This window comes from Tursiops truncatus, chromosome 2 (assembly GCF_011762595.2).
Source record: "Tursiops truncatus isolate mTurTru1 chromosome 2, mTurTru1.mat.Y, whole genome shotgun sequence".
Lineage (NCBI taxonomy): Eukaryota > Metazoa > Chordata > Mammalia > Artiodactyla > Delphinidae > Tursiops > Tursiops truncatus.
Window position 1 is genome coordinate 144,408,412 of NC_047035.1, and position 25,471 is coordinate 144,433,882.

The following is a 25,471-nucleotide window of genomic DNA, read 5'->3' on the forward strand; positions in this document are numbered from 1 at the left end:
TCAGGGCTGCTGGGAGCCTCCCGCCCCCCAAGTTTACACCTGAGGCTGACCAAGCGCCCAGGTGGGGTGGAAAGGACACTGGGTTTAGCGTCAGGAGGCATCAAGTGAGTCATTTCCCATCTCTGAGTCTCAGCTTCATCCATAAACTCTCTGGACCTGGGTGAGGAGGACGTCAGAGGTGCTGGTGACACCGAGCCCGTGCGGGGGACAGAGAGAGGTTTCTCAGAAGCCTGCAGGTCAGGAAGACCCGCAGCGTCACGGGTCAGCTGCTGCTGCTGGCCAGAGGGATACAAAGAGGGAGCATCAGGCAGGCCTACGCGCCACCACAGTCCCTGCCCCCCTCCCGGAACAGGACACTTGGGCCTATAGACACCTGGCTACAGACCATTGAACTACCCGGCCCCTTTGGCGTGGCCTCCTCTCAAACCTGCCCACTCAGAGGACCAGCCCGGCGGTCAGGGAGCATGAGGATGAGGGAGCCGTTGCTGCCCCGCTGAGCCCCCCAGGAGACGGGGGACCCCCAGGCCTGGGCCGGCAGCCAGGCCTACACTGACCGTTTGTTTTCATCCCTTCCCTGGCCCTCCCCCCAGGTCATTGGAGCTCTTGTTCGCCAGTGGCCAGAACAACAAGCTCCTGTACGGCGACCCCCCCAAGTCGCCACGCGCCACCCGCAAGTTCTCCTCACCCCCACCCCTGTCCATCACCAAGACGTCATCCCCGAGCCGCCGGCGGAAGCTCTCCCTAAACATCCCCATCATCACGGGTGGCAAGGCCCTGGACCTGGCCGCCCTCAGCTGCAACTCCAACGGCTACACCAGCATGTACTCGGCCATGTCGCCCTTCAGCAAGGCCACGCTGGACACCAGCAAGCTGTACGTGTCCAGCAGCTTCGCCAGCAAGATTCCAGATGAGGGCGATATGAGCGCTGAGAAGCCCGAGGAATCCTCAGCTCCCAGCAAACAGAGTGAGTGGATGCGAGGGCCAAGCCGCCCCTTGCTCACGGGCCCACTGAGCCGGCCCAGCCCCACCGGGAGTCTGGGGGGTCCTGGCCAGATGGTGGTGGCAGTGCAGAGCCTGGGTGGGGGAGGGACAGGCAGAGATGCCCAGGAAGTGGGATGAGTGTCCCTCCCGCTGCCCTGATGACAGCTTCCTCTTGCATCCTTGTATCTGTCCATCTCTGCAGCGGACGTGTCCTGGGCCAGGCCCCAGTCAGGGCCTAGGAGAGAAGAGGGCATCAGATGGGGCTCCTGCAGGCCGGGGTTCACAGTGTGGCTGAGGAACGGGACCAGACACGGAAACATGGGCGCCTGATGCATGTGGTGTTAGAGGGGCGCTTGAGGGACCCCGAGCACGGAGTGGGGACGCCATCGGGAGAGCCTGAGAAGGCTTCCTGGAGGACCTATTAGATCTAGATTTGTCACCAGGAGGAAGGGAGAACATTCTAGACAAAGGGAATGGAGTGGGCAAGACTGAGAAGCAAGGAAAAGCGTTGTGTGTTCAGGCAACACCGTGAAACTCAGCACACCTGGAACACCGGGTGTGGGGCAGTGGCCGGAGGTGGTGCCGGGCAGGCTCGGCCCTCCCTGCTCTCAGAAGCCCAACCATTCTAGAATGGCATTTGTTGGGAGGATTGTCTGACTGTGTCTTAGGCTGGGTCAGCCCACATCCTGGGTGACACCAGCCTTGTCTTGGTTAGCACACATGTGCATACGTACATACACACAGGCGTGTACACACACGAACACACACCCCTGGGCTGGATGGAAGCCCCAGCCTTCGAGGAGGAGGCCTTTGAAAAAACTTTTAAGATGGTCGGAAGTTCTGTCCTCTGAGTTGAGAAGAGGGAAGTCAGCAGGACGACCAGCAGACGGCAAAGCCGGGGAGGGGTCAAGCCCCCAGGAGCTTCCGGTACCAAGTGACGTTTACTGTGGTGCATACAGTAAATAGGGGACAGGCGCAGCCGAAAGTCAGTAACCAGTGTAACAGCCGAGCAGAGAGCCCCAGATGCCGTCCCGCAGGAGCGGAGGACGGAGCCCCTGGCAGGGCAACGTCAAGGGGCCAGAACTCCATCTGCCACAGCCTGCAGTGAGTCCAGGCCTGACGCGTGACAAGATGTGATGCGAGACGGTCCTGAGAAGTCATCTCATCTAATCTCACACTTTTTTCTTTTTTTAAAAAAAATTTATTTATTTTATTGATTGATTTTTTGGCTGCATTGAGTCTTCGTTGCTGCACTTGGGCTTTCTCCAGTTGCGGCGAGCAGGGGCTACTCTTCCTTGCGGTGCACGGGCTTCTCATTGTCATGGCTTCTCTTGTTGCGGAGCACAGGCTCTAGGCGTGCGGGCTTCAGTAGTTGTGGCACGCGGGCTCAGTAGTTGTGGCTCGTGGGCTCTAGGGCACAGGCTTAGTAGTTGTGGCTTGCGGGCTCTAGAGCGCAGACTCAGTAGTTGTGGTGCACAGGCTTAGTTGCTCCGCAGCATGTAGGATCTTCCCGGACCAGGGATCAAACCCATGTCCCTTGAATTGGCAGGTGGATTTTTAACCACTGTGCCACCAGGGAAGCCCCTCGTACCGGGCTTCTTGACCAGTGATCCAGGTGACCCTGAACCTGTCTAACTGTACACCAGAGTTTGTGTGTGTGTGTGTGTGTGTGTGTGTGTGTGTGTGTGTGCACGCACACATATGGACATTCTTTTCTAAAGAGGAGACCTATAGCTTTCTTTGGCTTCTCACAAAGGTCAGGTGTAACTCCACTTACTTTCTAGTTGGGGAAACTGTGGACCAGAGAGGTGAAGAGTTTTCGACCAAGATCTCACCACGCCAGAGCTGGACTTTTGATATAATTCATCTGCTTTCCCCGAAGTGTATAAACCATGAGTCGCCCAAGATTCAGGGGGACTGTCCAAACCAGGACACTTTTGATAGTGACCGGGTGCATGGGACAATAGGTATAAAGCAGGATTTTATATCCTGGACGGTCACCCTAACTAAGATGCTTCACACGCACACCAAAAAAGCGGGGAGTGGGGTAGTACCTTGCTACTCAAAGTGTGGTCCGTGGACCAGCCTCGCGGGCATCACCCCGCCCGGGCCCCACCCCAGACCTCTGAACCAGAATCTGTATTCTAACAAGATCCCCAGGTGTGCCCATTAAGGTTTGAGGAGCCTGGCAGAGCAAAAGCCACCTTGGAGATTGACAGGTCCATCAGCAAGTAAAAGGTCTGATGGGGCCCCGTGGCAAATGAAGATGTTAAACTGTCCTCAACAGGTATATGCCAAACCTACTCCGTTTGCTTCATTAAATTCTAGACCGGCATGTAAGAGTCATGGACGATTTGAGAAACATCAAATTGTTTCCTTCTTTTCTCCCAGGCTCAGAAGTCTCCATGAGGGAAGAGTCAGATAACGATCAAAACCAGAGTGACGAAGGTGACACTGAGACATCACCAACCAAATCGCCAACAACACCAAAATCGGTCAAAAGCAAAAATTCCTCAGGTACAATCCACCGACCCGAAACCACAGGTCAATTCCAGAGGACATGTACCATCCAGGTGGGGAGAAGGTGGCGGGTCAGGCTGAGGAAAGGCCAGTGGGGGTCACGCCTGCTGTTTTATGAGTGACTCCTAAGTGCAGGAACCCAGCTGCACTTCACGACCCCGGGGGGCTGCAACACTGGCTGGTAAATCCTACTTTTCAACTCAGCAGAATCACTCCCCTGACCTCAGACAAGACTACCTAACCCACCCAACGCAGATGGGCAGGAAGGCCCAGCATTTGGCCTCATTCATGGAAAGATCCAGGTTCAGAAGGTGTTTCCTGAGCTGCTGCTACATGTCAGGCTCTGGGCCAGACTCTTTAATAACATCCGACACCTTGCAGCGGGGCCGGGACATTCCTGTTTTTTCATCTAAGGGGAAAGTCTCCGAGAGGTTGTGGTGATGCCCACCCAAGTCTCAGACTCATGACCCTGGAGGGTTCTCGGGGAGCCGCTGGGTCTCTGGTTCCCGTTAAGCACTTCCCCACATACAGGGGGGCTCTGAGGTACCCAAAGGTGAGGCATAAGCTTATGGAAGCCCCTGGTCCCACATACAAGGTGCAGCCTGAACCCCGAACTCCCCCAACCCCCCAGGCCCTCTGAGGAGACCCAGTAAGTCACAGGGTCACCCACCTGCAGAGAGAAACTGCCCAGACACACTGTAGGCCTACCACAGCCCCTCAGGTACACGGAAGCAGATCTCACAGACAGCCGAATTCCAGAAATCAGCTTTGAGTTTTAAAGTCAGTCATTTGCGCCTCACTGCATAAGTGCTGTTACTTTCTCCTAAGGATGGATTGCTCTCCAGAGACTTACAAGCTGAAGCTTAAGGTTTCTGGAGTGAGATTCTGCTACTATTACTGCTAAAAAAATAATGATTATTATTAATTGCATTGATATTCCATGGCATATATATTGGGTCGGCCAAAACATTCATTTGGGTTTTTCCATAAGATACAGCTTTTCACACAATACTAAGTACTTTCATCTGTGTTAACTCCTTTCATCTTTACATCCATCTTTTGAAGCAGGTGTTAATATCCCTATTATCCAGAGATTATTTTGACTCAGAGAGGTTAGGTAATTTACCCAAGGCCACACAGCTAGTACAGGGGGCGAAGACTCAGAGTGTGGTGCTCTTTCCACCCCACCGTGCCAGGGAGACCGTCAGTATGAGTTATCCATGTCAGACACTGGACAGGTTATGTGTTCATTCCAAATAGACTGAAAGGGAAGAAAACTCACAATGCTGTCCTCAAGCAGGGCTGTGCCCAGCTGGGCCTAAGAGGTAAAGGGTTTGGAGCTGCAGAGGGATGGAAGGGGTGGACGGTTGGTGGGACCTTCTCAACTCAGCAGGAGAAACAGAGGGGGGCAGGGGCTTTCCCTACTCTGAGGCAGCCCTGGGGTGACATGGCATGGATGAGCGTGTCCCTTCCCGGGGACCCCAGCAGGGGAACAGACCCCGCTGCCACCGCCTGACAAGCCGTGGGTGCAGTGAGCACAGCCAGCCCGTCTTAGGCCCCTTCTAGCCTCAGGACCCCTGGTTTCCTGAGCCGAGGGCTGGACCAAGAAGAACTGACGAGTGGTTCCGTGCTCTCCACAGAGTTCCCACTCTTCTCTTATAACAATGGAGTTGTCATGACCTCCTGTCGCGAGCTGGACAGTAACCGCAGCGCCCTGTCCGCAGCCTCCGCCTTTGCTATAGCAACTGCAGGCGCCAATGAGGGCGCCCCAAACAAGGAGAAGTACCGGAGGATGTCCCTGGCTAGCGCAGGTACGGGGATCGCTCACGGCTGGTGACAACAGCGTGGCCCCAGGGGCTTGTCCCCCTTCGAATGTGGAGCGACTGCTGCCCCAGGCTTGTTGTGTGCCGAGCCTCCTGTCTGGAGGCCCCTTCCTCCCCACCCACCCCCTCTGCTACTCCAAACCTCTGCTCGGAGTCAAGCCCACTGCCCACGGGAAGCTCGGCCATCCCCACCGCCTCCCACTGCCACGACATTGGTCCTGCAGAGAAGGGGTCCCGGAGGGCTCTGATCCAGTGTGGCCCTGTCTGGAGAGGCTGCCAGACGCCTCCAGCCGCCCCTGAAAGGTGCCAAGGTCCGGGAGAGGCGGGTGTGTACGGACTGTGTCCACAGAGAAGTCGTGACATCCAGTCTCACTGGTCAGAACCTGGGATGGTTGTCACATATTTTCATATCCCCTGCCCATAGCCCACCCGCCAGCAGCCATGCGGGGCAGCCCGACTTCCCCAGATCTGGGGTCTGAGTCTGGACTAGAGGCCAGTGCTGTTTCTTATCCTCGCGTCCCCACTCTTGCCTCTGCCACATGTGCCGCCAGGCTTTCCCCCCGACCAGAGGAACGGAGACAAGGAGTTTGTGATCCGCAGAGCGGCCACCAATCGCGTCCTGAATGTGCTCCGCCACTGGGTCTCCAAGCACTCTCAGGTGGGTGGGACTAACCCCGGGGCGGGCTGCTGGGAACCCGAGGCCACTGACCCCAGGAGCCAGCCACCCTGATGTTCTCGGGAGGGCCTACTCAGATCCCCTACAGGGGGACCTAGGACATTCCAGGGGACGAGGGGCCTCTGCTCTCCACCTCTGTCTACAGCAGGGATACCTCCCAGAGCCTGGCCCAGGGGTGTAGCGGTCAAGATCAAGGGATGGTCCTTGATCTTGCCCAGTGCCTTCTACCTCTGGGTCTGGAGGTTCCACTGACGCCCGGCCAGGCAGCTAGGGAAGAGGGGGGTGAGGCGGCAGCCTGCCGTGGGCAGGAGCCGAACCCTCAGCCTCCTCCTGTGGCCGGGCCGGGACCACCCCAGGGCAGCTGGAACAGTAGCCACAGCCGCCCTCCCTTCTTCCCCCCAGGACTTTGAGACCAACGACGAGCTCAAATGCAAGGTGATCAGCTTCCTGGAGGAGGTCATGCACGACCCGGAGCTCCTGACCCAGGAGCGGAAGGCTGCAGCCAACATCATCAGGTAAGGGCTGAGGTCGGCCTGCTGGGATGGGGCCCAGCGCTCGGCCTCCGGACGGCTGGCCAGAGGCAGGGAGGCGAGGAGGGACGGTCCCAGGCCGAAGGACTGCCTCAGGCAGGTGTGCTGGGAGGATCTCGGGGCAGCCAGGCTCTCGAGTGGGCTATCGATGTGCAGTTCTCCCCTCTGCCTGCCCCCGTCAGGCCTTGAGCCCCTTGAGGCAAGAAGGGTGTCTGCTTCTCCATCCACACCCACTGCGAACACCTGTCTAGCCCATTGCCGTCCTGCGTGGTAGCCACTAGCGACATATAGGTGTGAAATCTCAATTAATTAAAATTAAATAAAATTTAACATTCAGTTCTGGGACTTTCTGGCGGTCCAGTGGTTAGGACTCCAAACTTTCACTGCAGGGGACTTGGGTTCCAACCCTTGTCAGGGAAGATCCCACATGCCACCCAGACCAAAAAAAAAAAAAAAAAAAGAATATCATTAAAAAAAAATAAATTAATAAAATTCAGCTCCTTGGTCACACGAGCCACAGGTGGCTGGAACCTCCGTACTGGGCAGCATAAAGAACATTCCCATCGTTGAGGAGGGTTCTGTTGAACAGCACCGGCAAGCCCCTGTTTCTAGGTGCTCAGGGAATGTCTGTTGAATTGAGTTAAATTGTCCCCAAACCTGTCCTTTTTCCTCCTGCCCCAGACTGCCTCTCCTGACGGAGGTCAGAGGTCAGGTGGCCCCACGTCCAAGCCCTGCTGGCTCAGACAGTGACTCACTGTGTGACCTTGGGCAAGCCCCTTCTCTGAACCTCGTTTTTCTCCTCTGTAAAATGGGCGAACAGGGCTTCCCTGGTGGCACAGTAGTTGAGAGTCCGCCTGCCGATGCAGGGGACACAGGTTCGTGCCCCGGTCCGGGAAGATCCCACATGCCGTGGAGCGGCTGGGCCCGTGAGCCATGGCCACTGAGCCTGCGCGTCCGGAGCCTGTGCTCCGCAACGGGAGAGGCCCCAACAGTGAGAGGCCCGCGTACCGCAGAAAAATAAAATAAAATGGGCGAACAACACCCACTTCCAGGGCTGTGGGGAGGCTGTGGTGAGATCATACGGATGCCTCTGCAGGTCTTTCAGGGGTGTCGGGCGCAGGCCCCAGTCCACCCTCCGCTCCCATCCTGCTGACTCAGGCTGCCCTCTGGCCCTGCCCAGGTGCACGGGCTCGCGGTCAGGCCTCACCTCCTCACCTCTTGCCTGGCTCCGGCTGCCCCTCTGTGTCCTGCCGTCACGGTCTCTGACCCAGACTTGCAGCCACTTTCCTGCCGACAACCCAGTCTGCAGTCTTCCTCCAGCCAGACCATCCGCTTTGCTTTCCCAAGGCCCGTGCTGCAGGCCCCGTCGTTCCTGCAGGCTCAGCGTCCTAGAATCTCTTCCACACCTCCCTGCCTTCAGTACCTGCCCCCTAGACACACACGCACACACACGTATGCATACGCGCACACACACATGCACAGAGTCAGCCACCAGGTCCCCCAGGCACCTCTTCCTGGTTCCCGGGAGGCTTGCAGGGCTGTGCCAGGACCCTGAGCCTATCGGCCAAAGTTCCCCTCGGTCAGGGAGCTTGTGTGGGATGCTGCCGGGGTGCAGGGGAACGAGCCGGCTGTGCTGTTGGGCAGCCCTGGTGTGGACGGTGGACCCACCGAGCCCCAGCTGCGGGTCTGCAGGTGAGATTCTGCTGAGCCACTGCTTCCTCGGAGGGAGAGCGCCAGTGACTCAACCAGGCCCCGCAGCCTCCTGAGCGTCCCCCCAGCCCCAGCTTGGCTCTCAGGCCCATCCCTGGGATTCACGATTGCTGTCGGAACGAGGGCGCAGCACTTTGGCCTGACTCCGAGGGTCCACCCTCATTCCCCACCACTGCTTGGGACCCGCTCGACTGTACTCAGCAGCCCATCAGTGGCGTCCCACCTCCGGGCCTTTGGCCCCCACACTGCTGTCTCCCACCATCCTCCGTCTCTCCCGTTTGGACGGCTTCCCAGCCCCTCCTGGCCTCTCTGATCCTCCAGTCCTGAAGCTCCTTCCCCTCCTTCCCCCCATCATCCCACAGGCACGCAGGAGCACGGACCACATGCCCAGCCCCGTGCCGGGTACCAGAGCTACAGGGACAAATCAGACATCACTCTGCCCTCAGGGGCTCCTGGCGGGTCTAGAGGTGGTGGTGGCGAGGGGAGGGGGACAGGCACATACACAGCCGTTTCAACATGGGGAGCCTGAGGCTGAGATCACAGGAAGCCCCGGGGCTGAGGGAGCCCTAGGTGGGGACCTTGCCCAGCCAGGGAGCTGAATCCTGAAGACAGCCCATCAAGAAGTCAGTGACGGGCTTCCCTGGTGGCGCAGTGGTTGGGAGTCCGCCTGCCGATGCGGGGGACGTGGGTTTGTGCCCCCGTCCGGGAGGATACTGCATGCCGCGGAGCGGCTGGGCCTGTGAGCCATGGCCGCTGAGCCTGCGCGTCCGGAGCCTGTGCTCCGTAACGGGAGGGGCCACAACAGTGAGAGGCCACAACAGTGAGAGGCCCGCGTACAGCAAAAAAAAAAAAGAAGTCAGTGACAAGAAAGGGGAAAGGGGGCTCCTGGCGCACGAAATGGCAGAGCACAGACAGAGAGATGGGGGGGCCGAGACCGTGGGGCCTTGCGCGATAGGGTGGGGGTGGTGCTGCCCCAAAGGCTGGGGGGGCTGAGCACATGGGGCTCATTGTGCTTTCTCGTCCCATAGGACTCTGACCCAGGATGACCCGGGGGACAGCCAGATCACGCTGGAGGAGCTCACACAGACGGTGAGCCAGGCCTGCCCCCTTGCTCACTGGCCAAGTCTGTCCTTCCCTGGCCTGCTGGCTCCTGGGATCCCCACCCAACGACCCCTTGATGGAGTTCAGTCACCCCCTGTATTGGTTTCCTAGAGCTGCCCTAACAAATACCCCAGACTGGTGACTTAAAATAACAGAATTTTATTCTCTCATAGTTCTGGAGGCCCGAAGTCTGAAATTAAGGTGTCGCTGGGGCCGTGCTCCATCCAAAGGTTCTAGGGAAGGACCCTTCTGGGCCTCTTCCGGCATCTGGTAGCCCTGGGCATTGCTTGGCTTGTGGCAGTGAATCTCCCATCTCTGTCTCCATCATCACATGACCATCTTCTCCCTGGGTGTCCCTGCATCCTCTTCCCTCCGTGTACGTCTGTCCCTGTGTCCAAACTTCCCCGTCTTATAAAGATACCAGTCATACTGGATTAGGCCCACTCTTAATGACCTCATCTTACCTGAGCACATCTATAAAGACCTTATTTCCAAATAAGGTCACAGTCACAGGTACCAGGGTTTAGGACTTCAGCATATCTTTTTTTGGGTGGTGGGGAATTCAACCCATAACACCACCACCTCCATTTTCTTCCTCCTCTGTCTCCCATCCCTCCCCTGACCCCTCAACTCTCTCTGGTCGCATTGTCCCTGGAAGGAGGAGGGTAGGAAGCCAAGCCTTCAGTGTATGAGCTGCCCCTCTGCGCTGGAGCTGTGCTAGTGCCTTAAACACGCTTATCAATAGTGCTGCAAGTTTATATCATTATCCCCACCTTCCGGAGGAGGCAGCTGAGGCAGGGGTAGGGGGAGCGACCCAGCCCAGGTTATGCTAAGTGACGGAGCTGGTGTTCGCACTCAGAACTCACTGCACACGCCACACTGCCTCACCTGGAGGGGACAGGATGCAGTTGGCCACCTGCCTAGAAATGAGGGGACTCCGGGCAGAGTTCACGGTAGCATTCCATGTGGTGGAAGGGGACGATGGTCTGTGGGCTTCCAGGGCCTGGCTGGGCCCACTTTTATTTCCAGGTTGATGACGTGCCACCACGAGCCACCCCAGAGCCCCAGGCCCCTGCCATCCACCACTGCCGCCAAGGAAGCTCAAAGCCAACTCCGACCTCCCCGGAGGTAGAGCCCGTGCGGGCCCCTCGGCCCCCGCTGGCTCGCTCTTCAAGCTGGACGAGTGACGTCCATTCTGTCCCAAGTAGCCAGTGTGAGGACTTGGGCCTCTGGGTTCTGAGCCCGCTGCTCCCCTCTTGTCCCCTCTCCTGACTCCTGGAGCTCGTTCTCCCTGCTCGGGGTCGGGTGAGGCCATCCATGGAACACTGGCACCCTGCCTGCCCCTGGCCCCTGAGAGCAGCACTGCAGGACTGGCACCCCAGGAAGCCACATGTGCCCCCTGCAGGGAAGCTCAGGGGAGCAGCTACACTCTGCTCTTGTTTCCCAGTAGGGGCCCGACTGGAATGTTTACCTCAAGAGCCTGAGGGCCTCTTGTTCCTTCACGAAGAGCTGAGGCTCTTCCAGAACAAAGCACTGCCCGCCGAACAGCCCCCGGCCCTGACCTGGTTCGCAGAGGCCAGAGGGCCTGCAAGGGGCACGTCCAGTGTGGAGGAGGCCCCACGGCCTCACCAGAGAGCAGAAGGGCTTCCTGCTGTGACGGCCTTCCAAGCCTCTGCTGCCAGGCTCAGCCCTCACCTGGCCACGCCAGGAGGAAGCAGGGGGAGCCGCCCCTCCTCCTTGCCCAGTGCTCCTCCTCTGTGCCTCTCCACAGCGCTCAGTGCCCCCGGCCACTGGGCCACCCCACCCTGGCTCGCAGGCCACTCCCCAGGCCCAGCCTGGCCCTTGGTCCTGACAGTTCAGCCATCCTGGGCCTTCAGGAGCGGGCTGAGCTCCCCGCCTGCCGCCCCTGCTTCAGAGGCTGGGGGCTCCTCCCCATGAGCCTCCTGACCCCCAACACGGTGTCCCAGGAGGCACCTGCTGCTCTCGTCCCCACATCCCCGCTGCCTTCCTGAGAACTTGTCCTCCCCTGTTGGCATCGTATCCCTCACACCCGGGCTCCTGCATCTGGGCTTCTGCACAGAGCATTCCTGGCCCAGGGTGACTGTGTCGGGGGATGCATGGACCCTCACCACACACACACACATGCACACACACCACACACACACACCACACACACCACACACCACCACACACCACCACACACACACCACACACCACCACACACCACCACACACACACACCACACACACACCACACACACACACACCACACACACACACCACACACACACACCACACACACACCACACACACCACACACACACACCACACACACACACCACACACACACCACACACACCACACACCACCACACACACACCACACACACACACCACACACACTACACACACTACACACGCACACACACACACCACACATGCATACACACCACACACACATACCACACACACCACACACCACCACACACACACACACCACACACACCACACACCACCACACACACACACACCACACACACCACACACCACCACACACACACCACACACACTACACACACACACACACACCACACACACACACCACATACACCACACACACACCACACACACACACACTACACGCACGCACACACACACCACACACACACCAGACACACCACACATACTACACACACACACACCACACACACATACCACACAAACACACACCACACACACATACCACACACACACACCACACACACCACACACACACACACCACACACACACCACACACACTACACACACACACACACACCACACACACACACCACATACACCACACACACACCACACACACACACACTACACGCACGCACACACACACCACACACACACCAGACACACCACACATACTACACACACACACACCACACACACATACCACACAAACACACACCACACACACATACCACACACACACACCACACACACCACACACACACACACCACACACACACCACACACACACACACACCACACACACATACATATACACACACACACCACACACACATACCACACACACACACCACACACACCACACACACACACACCACACACACACCACACACACACACACACCACACACACATACATATACACACACACACCACACACACATACCACGCAGAGGCTGGAGTAGGAGCCCTTTCCTCGGCTTTCCCACACTCTGTCCCTGCTCTGGTCCTGTGACTGGAGCTCCTGAAGCCAGGGACGTGTTTTCTGGTCTTTCTGTCTCTGGTGTCTCGCGGGGACCTGGCAGGGCAGTTCTGGATGACTGTTTGCCGAGAAGTGGGAGGGAGAGACTCTGTCCAGGAGGGGGGGCTTGTTCCCTTGATTCGGGGTCACCCCACTTTCCTTGTGATCAGTGCAGCTTCCAGGGGCTCCGCCGGCTGGCCGGGCGCTCTGGGCAGGGTAGCTGGCCCCTCTCCTCCCTCGCAGCCCTGTTGGCCCCAAGGGGGAGAACAGGGGCGTCCTTGGTCCTGACTCTCTTCCCAAGACTGCACAGTTGTCCCCTCCCCCTATTTTCTCTAGCTCCCTCCAGCCTCTCCCACATCCAGCAGACTTTCCAGAGGCCTTTGTGCCCTGGGCCTCCTCTTGTCTAATCCCTGCCGTGGGGACACCGGCCCCCTCGCCAGTGCTTGCTGAGGATTTCCCCTGATTGGGGGGCTCAGGTAGTGGTCACCTTTAAAGGTGGTGTCCATGGTGGCCCTGGGGGCGGCGGCATGGTACCCAGGGCTAAGGCAGACAGTTGTCTTCTGGGCGCAGGACGGGGGCACTGTCCCAGGAGGCACTCACACCGGTGAGTTCTTCTCTGCTAATGAAGGTTAAAAGGAAATTTTATGGGGAATTCCCTGGCGGTCCAGTGGTTAGGGCTACACGCTCTCACTGCCGAGGGCCCAGGTTCAATCCCACTTGGGGAACTAAGATCCCACAAATCCTACAAGCTTCACACCATGCAGCATAGCCAAAAAAAAAGAAATTTTACGGAGCCAGTTGTGGACCCAGACAGGACCTGAAGGGAGAGACGGATCACAGCCTGGAGTCGGACGGCCTGGGTTCGGGTCTCAGTCGGCCTGTTTCTGGCTGATTGCCGTGGGCTAGTTATTAGTCTCTGGGTGCCTCTGTCGTCTCGTCCATGCTCTGGGGGCAAGTGATGACCAAACGAGTGACCCTGAAGCACAGCACAGGCCTGCGCGTGCACGTATACACACACACACACGGGGCACGACAGACAGTAACTCCCAGCCCCCCCCATCCCGTCCTCATCTCCCCTCGGCAGGTCTGCCGGCGGGGGGCCTCCCCAGTCACGCCCCGCCCACCCACTCACCAGAATCGAGGTGGAGATGCCCTCCAAGAAGTGGCCAAAAAGCCAGAAGGTGTCCCTCATGGGCCTAACTGGGACCTTGCTCCTCTCAGGCTGAAGGCGTGAAGGCCGAGCCCTTTGAAAACCACTCAGCCCTGGAGATCGCGGAGCAGCTGACCCTGTTGGACCACCTGGTCTTCAAGAAGATCCCTTATGAGTGAGTGGGTGCAGGTTCAGACACCCCACCCTTCCTCCTCGGGCACCGTCTTTGGCTGAATCCCCATCCCTAAAGCATGCGCAGTAGATTTCCAGAGCTGCATGGATTGATCCTCCACAGCTTGCAACAAAAATGCATGTGCCGGCAGGGATGAGAGAGGATCCCATCCCCTTTCCTGTCCCCAAGTTCCGTCCTTACCTACCAGCTACACGCGCGTGCCCGCGCACGCACACACGCACACGCACACACACACTTTTCCAGAAGCATCTCTAATTCGGTGCTCCTTTCCTGGAGGTCTAGAAAAGGAGTGTGTGTTCACGTATGTGCACACATGTACATGTGAGCAAATGTGCACACACGCATGAGTGTGTGTCGGTGTGTATGCATGTGCAGGAGCAGACTCTGGGGGGACTCTCTGGACTTTGAAGCAGCCCCAAGGCCTGGTTGTTACCTGCTCTGGCCTGTAGTCAATCACCCCCAGCTGTTCGTTGTAACTATACCACCTACATAATTTTGTACCACCCTTTATTCGCCTAACGGTACACCAAAATGGTATCTGTAAAGACACCGTTTTTAATAAGTGCACAGTATTCCCCAGCCGTGCACTAAGCCGTGGGCTTGTTCCCAGTTTTCACTTTTATGTTTAAAGCTGGGGTAAACCTCCTTGTAACTAAATATGTCTCTGAATTTCTGACAATTGTCCTAGAATAGTTTCCTGAAATTGGAATCACCGCTTCTGAGGTTATGAATCATTGTAGGACTTTTGATCTCTGCTTTCCAGAAAGGTAGCCCCACCTGGCACACACAGAGGCCCCCCACCGACTGGGGCACTACCTCACCTAGACAGAGAGTGTCGACAGTTTAGAAACCTGCCGCATCTCCTGCATGTAGAGACAGCAGTTATTTCTGACAGTAGTTATTGCTCCCTCCTGCCCATGGAACTGTCCAGGTCACTCTCACAGTCACTATCAAATAAGGAGCTTCTCCTGGAGGCCTGGATGGTCTATGGTCCCATGAGGTCACCATTACCAGAGCACGCTGCTGGCTTGGCTTGCAAGCTCCTTTGTACTTCCATCTGGCCCTTTTTTGTGGGCTTCTGTCCTCCCTGTTCTACAGACCAGCTTCTGCAAGGTGACTTTAAAACGGGAGCTCTCCCGTTCAGAAACAAGATCCAAAACAAGATCTGATGTGCCCATCGCACCATATCTCATTTCAGCCTCACAATAACCCTGTAAGAAAAGTATTGTCACTATTCCCGTTTCACAGATGAGGACACTGAGGCCCTGAGATATCAAGGGCTTACCCAAAGCCACACAGCTGGTACGAGGCAGAGCTAGACCTGACCCCAGGGTCCCTTCCTCTCGAGGGCTCTGCAGAAAGTTACTCCCCAGAAATGACAACTTCAAAAAGCAGAGAACTCAAAGCAAAGAAATCAGCAAGGCAAACCTAACCTCATCCACCCTGGGTTTCTCCCTTTCTTCCTACAGGGAGTTCTTCGGACAAGGATGGATGAAACTGGAAAAGAATGAAAGGACCCCTTATATCATGAAAACCACTAAGCATTTCAATGATGTGAGTATGGGGGTAGGGGAGCGGGTGCAGTGCCTTTCTCTGCAGGTTTCTCTTCGGTGAGACCCTCTGAACGGGCTGTACACCTGGCTAGAACCAGACCACCTGGGTCCTCTCCAGCTCTGTGATTCATGGGCACGATAATTTCATTTAAAGCTCACGCCCATCCTAAAAGATGGGGGCTGTTATCACACTTTAGATACAAAGAAGCCGAGACTCTGAAGGGCAGACACCTGAGGTCTCCTGACCAGTGTCTGGTAGCTCGTGGCCTTCCTCTGCGCTACAGCCCCAGCCAGAAGGAAGAAATCTCTCCCGGCAACTTCCCCGCATTTGCCCAAGCTCCAACCCCTGTAGCCGCAGGGACCCGTCTACCCCCAGCCTTGTGACAGCCTTGAGGGCATTTGCACTCAGCATCTTCATTCCTCTGTTGATGAATTTAACCATCAACACAAGAGCTTTTGACGGCCAGTAGTGGAGGCATATGAGTCCACTTGTCCTGACCGCCTGGTCAAGGCCGCATCACGTCACACACAGCCGGGGACGGACCTTCATCCTGGGAAGGTCCTCGGCAGCTGGAGGAAACAAGGAGGACCCAGGTATTGCAGCTCAGGGGAGGAGCCCGACAGGGAACACAGCCGTAGAATGGAGAGCAGGATGCATAGCAGGAGAGAGGAAGCGATGGATGTGGGCGAGGCCCCAGGAAACACACACAAGGCCTGAGTCGGAGGACGCCTGACCCAAAAGTCCAACCACAGCACCAGGCAGCAAAAAAAGTCCCTCTCCGGGGACTTCCCTGGTGGTCCAGTGGTTAGGACTCCACACTTCCAATGCAGGGGGCGTGGGTTCCATCCCCGGTCGGGGGGCTAAGATCCCACATGCCGCACCGCGCGGCCAAAAATAAAAAGTCCCTCCCTCTCCCCCCCACCCCCTCCCCCAGTGTGTGCCCAGGAATCACGTAAGTAAAAGGTGAGACTATGAAGTGAGCATTTATTGAATGTTGACCATGTGCCAAGCACTACGCCAAGGGTTTCGTAAGCATCATCTCATTTCATCCTGTTATTCTCATTTTTGTCTAATTCTCTGTTGTGGATGAAGAAACCGAGGCTCAAGGAAGTTAAAGTTCACCCCCAGTCATCAGCAGGAGAACCTGCTTTGAACCCCCACAACCCACCTCCAGAGGGCTACCCTCATCGCTACCTGCTATTTGGCCATCTCTGTTAAAATCCACCTTCCTTTGTTTTCAGGTACACAGCATGTGTACCTCTTTGAAAGTGATATTCACAGCTTCTTCACAGTTTCTTAATCTCTCCCTGACACAGGGTTTGGTTTGCTTTTGTTTTTGCTGTTTCCCAGTCCTGTTGTCTTTAATTCTTTATCTTATTGATTGGTACCGGCTAGGATCTCCAGTATCAGTGCTAGAACTAGGGTAAGTTGAACGAGGTGCTCAGGGGGCAAAATTTAAGGGACTGTTCACCCTTGAGTGCATGCACTTGCATCCTGGGTGCCTCCAGACCTGGCCCTTTATGACAGTGTTCAACAGAAATGGTGATAGTGAATCTTGTTCTTGGTTTTAAAGAGAATGCTTCTAATATTTCCCTGCTTAGGATAATGTTTGTTTCTTTATCAAGTTAAAGAAATTCTTTTTCTTATTCCTTGTTTGCTCATAGTGGTTTTTACTATAAATGAATACTGCATTTTATCAAAAATTTTTCTGCATCTATTGAGATGGTCGTATGATTTTTCTCCTTTAAATCTGTTGATGTGATGAATGACAGTTACAGAGTTTTCTCTAATATTCAACCATCCTTGTGTTCCATGGACAAATCTAAAATATTCATGTTATATTAAACAAATGGATGTGTAATTTTTCCTTCTTGTATTTTCTGTATCTGGATTTGGTATCAAGATTGTACTGGCTTCATAGAATAAGTTGACAGGTATTCCTTTTTTCTCTCTTCTCTGGAAGATTTGACTACTCTATTCCTTTAAAAAAGTTATATAACATATGTAAAACTGTTTTGAATTCAGTGTTTTCTTTATGGAAAAAAAAATACTACTTCAATTTAATTAAGGTTTATAATATGTGTGCTATTTTGTACTACCATTCCTCCCGGATTCTCTTCAGTAGTTTTCCCTTCTTAAATAGTTTTATAATTCATTCTTCTTTATATGCATCCCTTAGAAATTTTTCTAAAGAAGAATATTTCTGGGTGGTAAAGCCCTACAATTTATATTCATTGGTAACTGTCCTTTAATCACCTTTATTTTTTTTAATAACAAGTCATGTTTTCTGTACTTTTTATTTTTAAATAATTATTGATTCATAGGAAATTGCAAAGAAATGTACAGGGAGGTCCAGTATTTCCTGCTGCCCCAGTTCCTTGTGGTTGTAGCTCCCTGATGTTTTGGCCCCAGCTTCCTACCCCCTGGCTGCTCCAGGTCCAGTCCACATTTAGTTTGTTTGTGTGTATGTGATTGTTTGCTGTGCAGGGGTAGAGTAGTCCTTGGATATGTGAGACCAGGGATGCCCCAAAGTGTGTGTCCTATCCAAGCTTTAGTTGTATGGTGGGAGTTTCCCTCAGAGCTTGGCTCTTCTTAACTCTCTGTTCTTCTGGATAAACTTCAGAATTACTTTGTCAAGTTTTCAAGATAACTCCCATTGCGTGTTTTATTGGATTGCATTAAACTTGTACATTAGTTTTGAAAAAAGACATATTTACCTTTCCATTTTGGAATCTAATCTTTTCTTTCATTAATCAATTCTTTTATTACCTTTGGTAATAAAAGGTATTTTTATTTATTTTTCATGTGGCATCCTACATAGTTCTCATTACAGGTCCCAGGTAATTTCCAGATTCCCACTGGTATTTTGAAGATGGTATCTTTTTTCATTGTATTTTCTAATTGGTATTGCTAATATATAAAAAAAAAATTATTTTTGTCTATTGAGTCTTTAACCAGCTACCCTAATGAGCTCCGTTGGTTGTTCTGGCAGTTTTCCAATTCATTCTTCCAGGAATTTTCAAACAGACAATCATTTAATCTGCAAATAATGGTGATTTATCATCTTTACAATACTTACTCCTTTTACTTTTTTCTTATCTTATTGCATGGGCTTAAAGATCAGTAACTTGATTGCTTCAGAAATCATCCGCAATGAGGACATCAATGCGAGGGTGAGCGCCATCGAGAAGTGGGTGGCCGTGGCTGACATATGCCGATGCTTACACAACTACAATGCTGTTCTGGAGATCACCTCATCCATGAACCGGAGCGCAATCTTCCGGCTGAAAAAGACATGGCTCAAAGTCTCTAAGCAGGTGCGGGCAGGAAGCCAGCTTGGCCTGATGATCTGGGCTGGGGCTGGGGCGGAGAGACCAGAGGGCCACCATCCATAGGTGGATGAAGGACAGGGTGAGGGCCAGTACTCCCAGGTAAAACAGAGAACCTCTTCTATTTCACCTGGGACCAGATGTCAGGCCAACGGATGTGGCACTAGGACCTTGTGGGACTTTAATTCCCACTTGAATAATCAATATGCCAAAGTGGGATATAGGACAGTGATTATTGGCCCCAACGCTCTTTTCCTTGAGTTGGGACAAAAGAGTGGTGACTTCTTGGGGATCTCAGTCCAGATCTGCAGGTTACCGAGATGGTGGCCAGATGATCCTGCAAGTCCTTTCCTCGGATGTTGATTTCACCAGCCCTTCTGGCCCCCAGAGGGTTAACTTGTCCCTGTTACCCATTAGATAGTGTGTGATCTTAAATATGGGCTTGATCTTTATTCACTCAGAACCTGATTCTGAAAAACCATAAGGTGGAATCTTCCTCAGGAATAAAGCTCCTTGCCCTGGGGTCACGAGGAGGCAGATCTCCTGAAAGGAGAGCACAACGGGACACTTAGGCCACCTCCTTTCTGGGTACACTGGATGTCCCTGCCCCAGCCTGCATGTTGGCAGAAAGCTGGACAGTGACCACCAAGGGACAGGGTAAACCTCCAAAGGCACCAGTAACTTGGTTATAGTGTCTCTGGTCCTACAGCCAGGTGGGCTGTGTGGGGCCCAGGGTCTCCAAGGGGCCTGTCCCATCTGGACCGTTCTGGACTTACCCCCCTCATAGTTCTGTTTCTCCCCTGCCCCTCACTACTCTCCTCGTGCCAATGGCAGGGCATGATTCTACTCCCCAGGCAGGCAGCAGGTCCATAAGTCCCTCCTACTTAGATAAGCAGCCAATCTCAGGACAGCCCTGGGACATCTCTGCTGCCCTTCCTCTGCCAGCCAATCACTGCAGCTCCAGATTCCAGCAGGACTGCAAAGTACCCCTTCCATCCAATGAGGCTGGGCCTCTTGCTTAGCACACAGAGATGCCAGGGTCAGGACGAAAACCAGAAGATGTCTCTCTTGTGAGCGGGCTTCTAGAAAGAACAGAGGCTGGAAGTGCGGGAGCTCAGGTGAGCAGGCACATCTGGCCACACGTGGCACACAGTGTCATAAACTCCTGAAGTCGGGTTGAGCAAGGCTGCCACAGAACCTCTAAGTCATCTAGGCTGGTCGGCCTGTTGAGGTTCAGACGTGGCTATGGGCAGAGTCTGAGGGACCCATTTCAGGTCAGCATCTTTCTTCTCCTGCCCTATTCCATCAGAATGATGTCATCTTTTCTAGAAGCCCACAGACCAGGCTCCATTTTCCTACCCCATTTCTGGGGGTGTGGGAATTTCTTGGCTTCATTCCCCAGCGTCACCCTTGTCATAGAGTTGGCAGGGAACTGCCTTGACCATCCTGAAGTCTTCCATTCTCTGAGGAGAGTGCAAATGGAGAGCAGTTAGAGGTCAAGGTGTGTGATCTGTCCTGCCTTCCGGGATGTCATTCAAGACCTAGGGCCAGCCAGCCTGGTCCAAAAATCAAAGATGCCTCTGAAAACACATCTAGGCCTGCACCCTCTATGGCAGACTGGACCACACTGGCTTCCCCCAGCCCTTCAGTTTGCGCTATAGTTGTCCGTGTGCATAGTGCCCGGCTCCAAGAGCTTCTGGATAGCCATGGCCGTGGCCTGGTCAACACCAACCAGGAACAGTTCACTGTCCCTCTGCAGGTATCCCATAGGCCAAGATGGCCACATTTCTGCAGCTAGTTTTTTTTTTATCATTCCCTTCCATGTGCCAGCCCAAAGCAGAAAAGCCTGTGTCCAAGTCCAGTCTAGCCTCGGCAAGAGTCAGAATTAGTTTGGGATGTCCGGTGCCTCCCCTTTCTTCTTCCAACCTCTCTTCCCATCCTCTTTGAAAATAAAAACTTTCCCTCGGGAAAGGATCAGATGATGCATCTCTATAGGATGATGCAGATGACTAATGCAGTTATATGTGCTTCCTCTCCCTGGAATGGTTGGATTTCAGTAGAGACATAAGCCTCTCTTTGACTAACTATACTTTTTGGCTTCTTTGGAAGGAGCAGCCTTGGCCATCCAGAAGTCTTGTTTGGTGAACAGGAAAGGATGGTATTTAAGAGGCCATATATAATCATCTTTCGTCCTGACACTATTTCCAAGGCAGGCTCCTTGCTTGGTCTCTGGTTTCAGAGACGTGTTCCAAGTGCTCCCATATTTCGGCTCCCTAGTGTCCATACTCCAGCAGAGATGCCCAAGGCCCCAGGGGGCCTGCTAGCCCAGTGAGCCTCAAAGGATGGAAGCTCCTGGCATGGCCAGAAGGTGCTTGAGCTGCTTCAAGTCAGAACACACTTTCTAAGCAGCAGCTGGGAAAATCCAGTGGCCTCCCAGGATACACATCTCCTTCCTGGACAGAGAGCAATAACCGGAAGAGGAGCAGACACACACCTCAAGTAAGCACGCAGGTGCGGAAGAAATCAAAGTGTGCCCACCTCAGAGCCACGAATTGGCCCCAAGTGTATGCAAAAACCCCACCCACCAGAATATCCTTTGTACCTTTTCATGGTCTCTAAGCGTGGTGATGCTACGTGGCTGTGTAGCTCTTATGTCACCCACAATTCTGGACTGTCTGAACGAGTATTGCCCTTAAGGAACACCTGGACCTACCCTCCCGTTTTCCAGATACGAAGGTCAAAACCTAGCAAAGTGAGTGGAGCGCTACCTTGCCCACGGGCGTGCTGAGGGTGGGCGACAGAGTCCACTGAGGGCTCTGGACACTCAGACCCCACATCTGGCCTCAAGCTGCAGCATCTCATGTCTCTGCAGGTGGAGGGGAAAGAAGAGGAGGCAAGAGCACAGCTCTGGAAAGAGATTAAGTGCAGGAGGGCCGTTGAGAGCCTGGGGTGGAGGTTGGCCTGGGCGTCTGAGAAGGGTCATCGCAGGTGAAAGCAGAATCACCTGCCCTTGGCTTGGTGGGGCTCGTTCCATCCTGGCCTGTGGCTCTTTCACCAGATCCAGAATAAATGTTTGCTTTGAGCGGGGTCAGTCCAAACCAGGCGGCAAGACTTCGGATTGATAGGAGGGACCGAGCAGATGGGTGTGCTTTGCCATCCTTTCTCCTTGAAGAGTGCACACCAACCTCTTCTTCCATCAGAAGGAAGATTTAGCTTGTCGTCTTCCGCAGGCAGGTTTCTCAGATAAAAATTGGACCCGACGATCAGGGGTGTACTTGGCCTCTGTGGCCAGTGTCCCCTCCAGGCTGACTAGCCCCTCTGGTAATAAGATGCACGGCTGGTCTCCGGCCCGGTTTCTCAACCACATTCTGGATTCTGAGGATTAGAGCTGGAAAGGTGGTCACTAGTCATCTCCCCGTTTTATGAATGAGGGCGCTGAGGACCTCAGAGGTGAAGGGGTTTCCGCAGGTCATGCAGGAGAAGCACAGAGCCAGGCTCCACCCAGGACATGCTCTGTGGCACACAGCTGGTCCCTTAAGACAAACTCCAGCCACCCAAGTTGCTCCGGCCTGACACGTCGGCAGGGCCTGGCAGGTCATTTGGCAGATGGGACCCTTTGCTGCAGGGTTTCCTCTTCTCCATCAAAGTCTTTTCTCCTTTGATGATCAGTTCACCTGCCATCTTTTTTTCTTGCTTCTTAAATCTGGGTGGTGCTCCTGATATAGCAAAGTGAAGGTATGAGAAGATGGTCACATCTTTTGGGTACAGTCATTAGAAAGATCGTGATGATGACGCATCGGCCATGCCCTGTATCGGGTCCAGGTCCCTGGAGTTACCCCCGCCAAGTCCTTCCCAACCACCCAGCTCTCAGGACCCTGACACTTGGACCCTCCTGACCCTACTCCCATGTTTCTGAAAGATGTATGAGCACGGGCAAGCAAAACAAAGATCCGTGTCTGCCTCCTCAGGAGTCCAGGGTCAAGTCCCCAGACCCAGGAAGTCCCCAGATCCCCGTGCCCTATCTCGAGGAGGCAAAGCGAAGCCCCGGAGTGTGGGCCAGAGTCGCGGGCCTTGCTGTGTGCTGTAAATACTTCTGATTCCTTCTAGACAAAAGCTTTGATTGATAAGCTCCAAAAGCTTGTGTCGTCAGAGGGCAGATTTAAGAATCTGAGAGAAGCTCTGAAAAAGTAAGTGTGTGTCATTTTGTCACCGTTATTTTTTAAATTGGAGAACCACACTGCAGAGGCATTCACGTGCCACCCCTGGCTGGAGCAGGAGGTCTGTCTGTCTGTCCATCTGTCTACCCACAAGACCGACCCCTACACATCCCAGACCCCCAGGGCAGGTCAGCTTTGTCCTCCATCTTCTACCAGAGAAATTCCAAGGTGTCAGGGCATTTCCCGGGAGAGGCACAGCAATAGCCTTGAGACGTGCAGTAGCTGTGATGATGATAATAGCGGTGCCGGATTCCTTGATTCCAAAATGCACGTTTTATTTTACATTTTACCATTTCTGACATCAGGATGCATCTCACAGTCAGTGTATTTGTTTCGTATGATTGTGTTTCCTTTTTGTACTGGATAATTAGCCATCAAGACAAGAGTGCATTTTACACACAATGGCATCTTGGAATCGAAGAAATACGGTTTTACCAGTAATTTACACCTTATAGTTTGCAAAGTTTGTGCCCTGCCTGGCCATGGTGTGTGCAGCCCCATTAACGCTGCCTGGGAGGTGGGCCTTCTCAACCTCGGCCTTCTTGTCCTTTAGACCAGGATTTTGTTGTTTTTTTTTTGCCACACCACGCGGAATGTGGGATCTTAGTTCCCCCAGCTAGGGTTCAAGCCTGCGCCCGCTGCAGTGGAAGTGCAGAGTCTTAACCACTGGACCACCAGGGAGGTCCCTAGACCAGGACAGTTTTTGTCGTGGGGACTGTCCTGTGCATAGAAAGATGTTTCTCAGCATCCCTGGCCTCTACCCATGAAATGCCAGTGTCCACCCCGCCCCCGCCGTTATGACAACCGAGAAGGTCTCCAGACATGGCCAGCTATCCTCAGGGAGGCAAAATCGCCCCCATTGAGAACCACTGTTGTGAGACAGATTCTCCCATGGTGTTTCTCCAGACAAGGACACAGGAACTAGTGGCTGGCCCAAGGATTTGGGGCCATGGTGACAGAGCCGGGCCTCGGCCCAGGCTGGCCTCCCAGGCCAGTGCTCCATGGTTTGCCCGAGGTTACCTCCCATGAGGGTCCAGGCCAGCTCTCCCAGGGCAGCGGTGACTCGACCCGTTGGTACATGCTGTGGCCACGTACGCACATGAAATGTGGGTTTGCTCACTCTGGTTAGACACGCACTTGGGGTTTCTCCACTAGTCTCTGCCACTGTGTTCCCCTCGGGCACTTGAACGTGTGCCCCGTTGGGCTGGCCCTCACCCTCTCTCTCCCTGCCTGGCTGGCTACTTGCTGGACTTTGGAGAGACCCTGGGAGACCTCTAGGGTCCCGGCTCCTTATAGAGCCCGGGAATGCCTTTCCTCCCTTCCGCGAGGGATCACGTGCTCACTGCCAGTACAAGGCCACTGAAGTCCGCGACCACCCAGCACGTCCAGCCTCGCCGGTGGCTCTGACACACCACACACCCGCCCTGCCAGCCCCCGTCTGCCTTTCTCGTTTTCTTCCTGCCGTACCTGGTCTGTCCCTTGTGCCGGCTCCGTGTGCCATTGCCTTGACCATCTCCACTTTATTTGTGTCCTCAGACAGATGTTCCACCCATCTGTGCTGTCCGGCCGTCTCTCCTCCGCCTGGGCTCTGCGGAGCCCCCGTGGACTGTGCTTGCGGGGAGCTGCCCCCCCCGTGCATTCACCAACCTGTCCGTCCGCCCGCAGGGTGCTCTGCTCCATCAGCCTCCTTCACATGGCTTCCTCGTCCACCGCCGCCGCTGCCTCCACCGCGTCCGTGGTCCCCCATTCTGTCCGAGTCCCCATGCTGACTGTCTTCCCTCTTTCAGGTTACCCGTGGGCCTATGTAAGTGCCTCTCCCAGACGCCTCTGCTCCCTGCCACACGGGGCGGAGGTGGCCTTCGGGCATCTGGGCGCTAAGACCTTTATGCAAACCGGGTTCCTGCCTTATGGAGATATAGGCCAAGCCAGGCAGGGGAAGGGCAGATTGGGGCAAACGTGTCTGCGCTCTTTCTTCGGAGGCACTGAGGTTTATACTTAGAGCGGTGTTGTGTCAGGGTCTGGGGGTCGTCTCACCAGGCAGGGGACGGGCCGGAGGGAGTGCAGTGAGGTGGTGGGCACAGCTGGTGACCCCCCCAGACAAGGAGCCCGTGATGGACCCCACCGCGTAAGTCCTCAGACCCATTCTGAGGTCTTGGGCATCCTTTTTCTTCTGTCATTATATCATTCAGCCTTGTGCCAGCAGCCGGGCTAGCACGTGACCTTTTCCCTTTACTGCCAAATCCTGCCTCCCGTCCCCGGCCACTCCCTTAAATATCCCCTGGCCCACCTACGGTGCTTCCGTCCCCTGCCCGGGCGCCCCCAGATGAATGTTATCTACCCTTCTCATTCCCCAAACCACACCCTGGTCCAACCCCTGAGACTGTCCCCTCCTCTCAGCCACCCAGGGACCAGAACCTTCCCACAGCT

General features: G+C 54.6%; 1 protein-coding gene across 1 annotated transcript in view; it reads left to right on the top strand.

The window, feature by feature from the left end:
- RASGRF1 (Ras protein specific guanine nucleotide releasing factor 1) overlaps nucleotides 1–25,471 on the top strand; it is a 103,769-nt gene that overhangs the window by 69,441 nt on the left and 8,857 nt on the right. Inside the window, exons 15-24 of the mRNA XM_033852649.2 lie at nucleotides 591–964; nucleotides 3,373–3,498; nucleotides 5,142–5,312; nucleotides 5,876–5,982; nucleotides 6,403–6,515; nucleotides 9,269–9,329; nucleotides 13,823–13,926; nucleotides 15,414–15,498; nucleotides 18,618–18,815; nucleotides 22,935–23,014. Coding sequence (XP_033708540.1) covers nucleotides 591–964; nucleotides 3,373–3,498; nucleotides 5,142–5,312; nucleotides 5,876–5,982; nucleotides 6,403–6,515; nucleotides 9,269–9,329; nucleotides 13,823–13,926; nucleotides 15,414–15,498; nucleotides 18,618–18,815; nucleotides 22,935–23,014 — 1,419 coding nt within the window. The remainder of the gene's footprint in view (nucleotides 1–590; nucleotides 965–3,372; nucleotides 3,499–5,141; nucleotides 5,313–5,875; nucleotides 5,983–6,402; nucleotides 6,516–9,268; nucleotides 9,330–13,822; nucleotides 13,927–15,413; nucleotides 15,499–18,617; nucleotides 18,816–22,934; nucleotides 23,015–25,471) is intronic.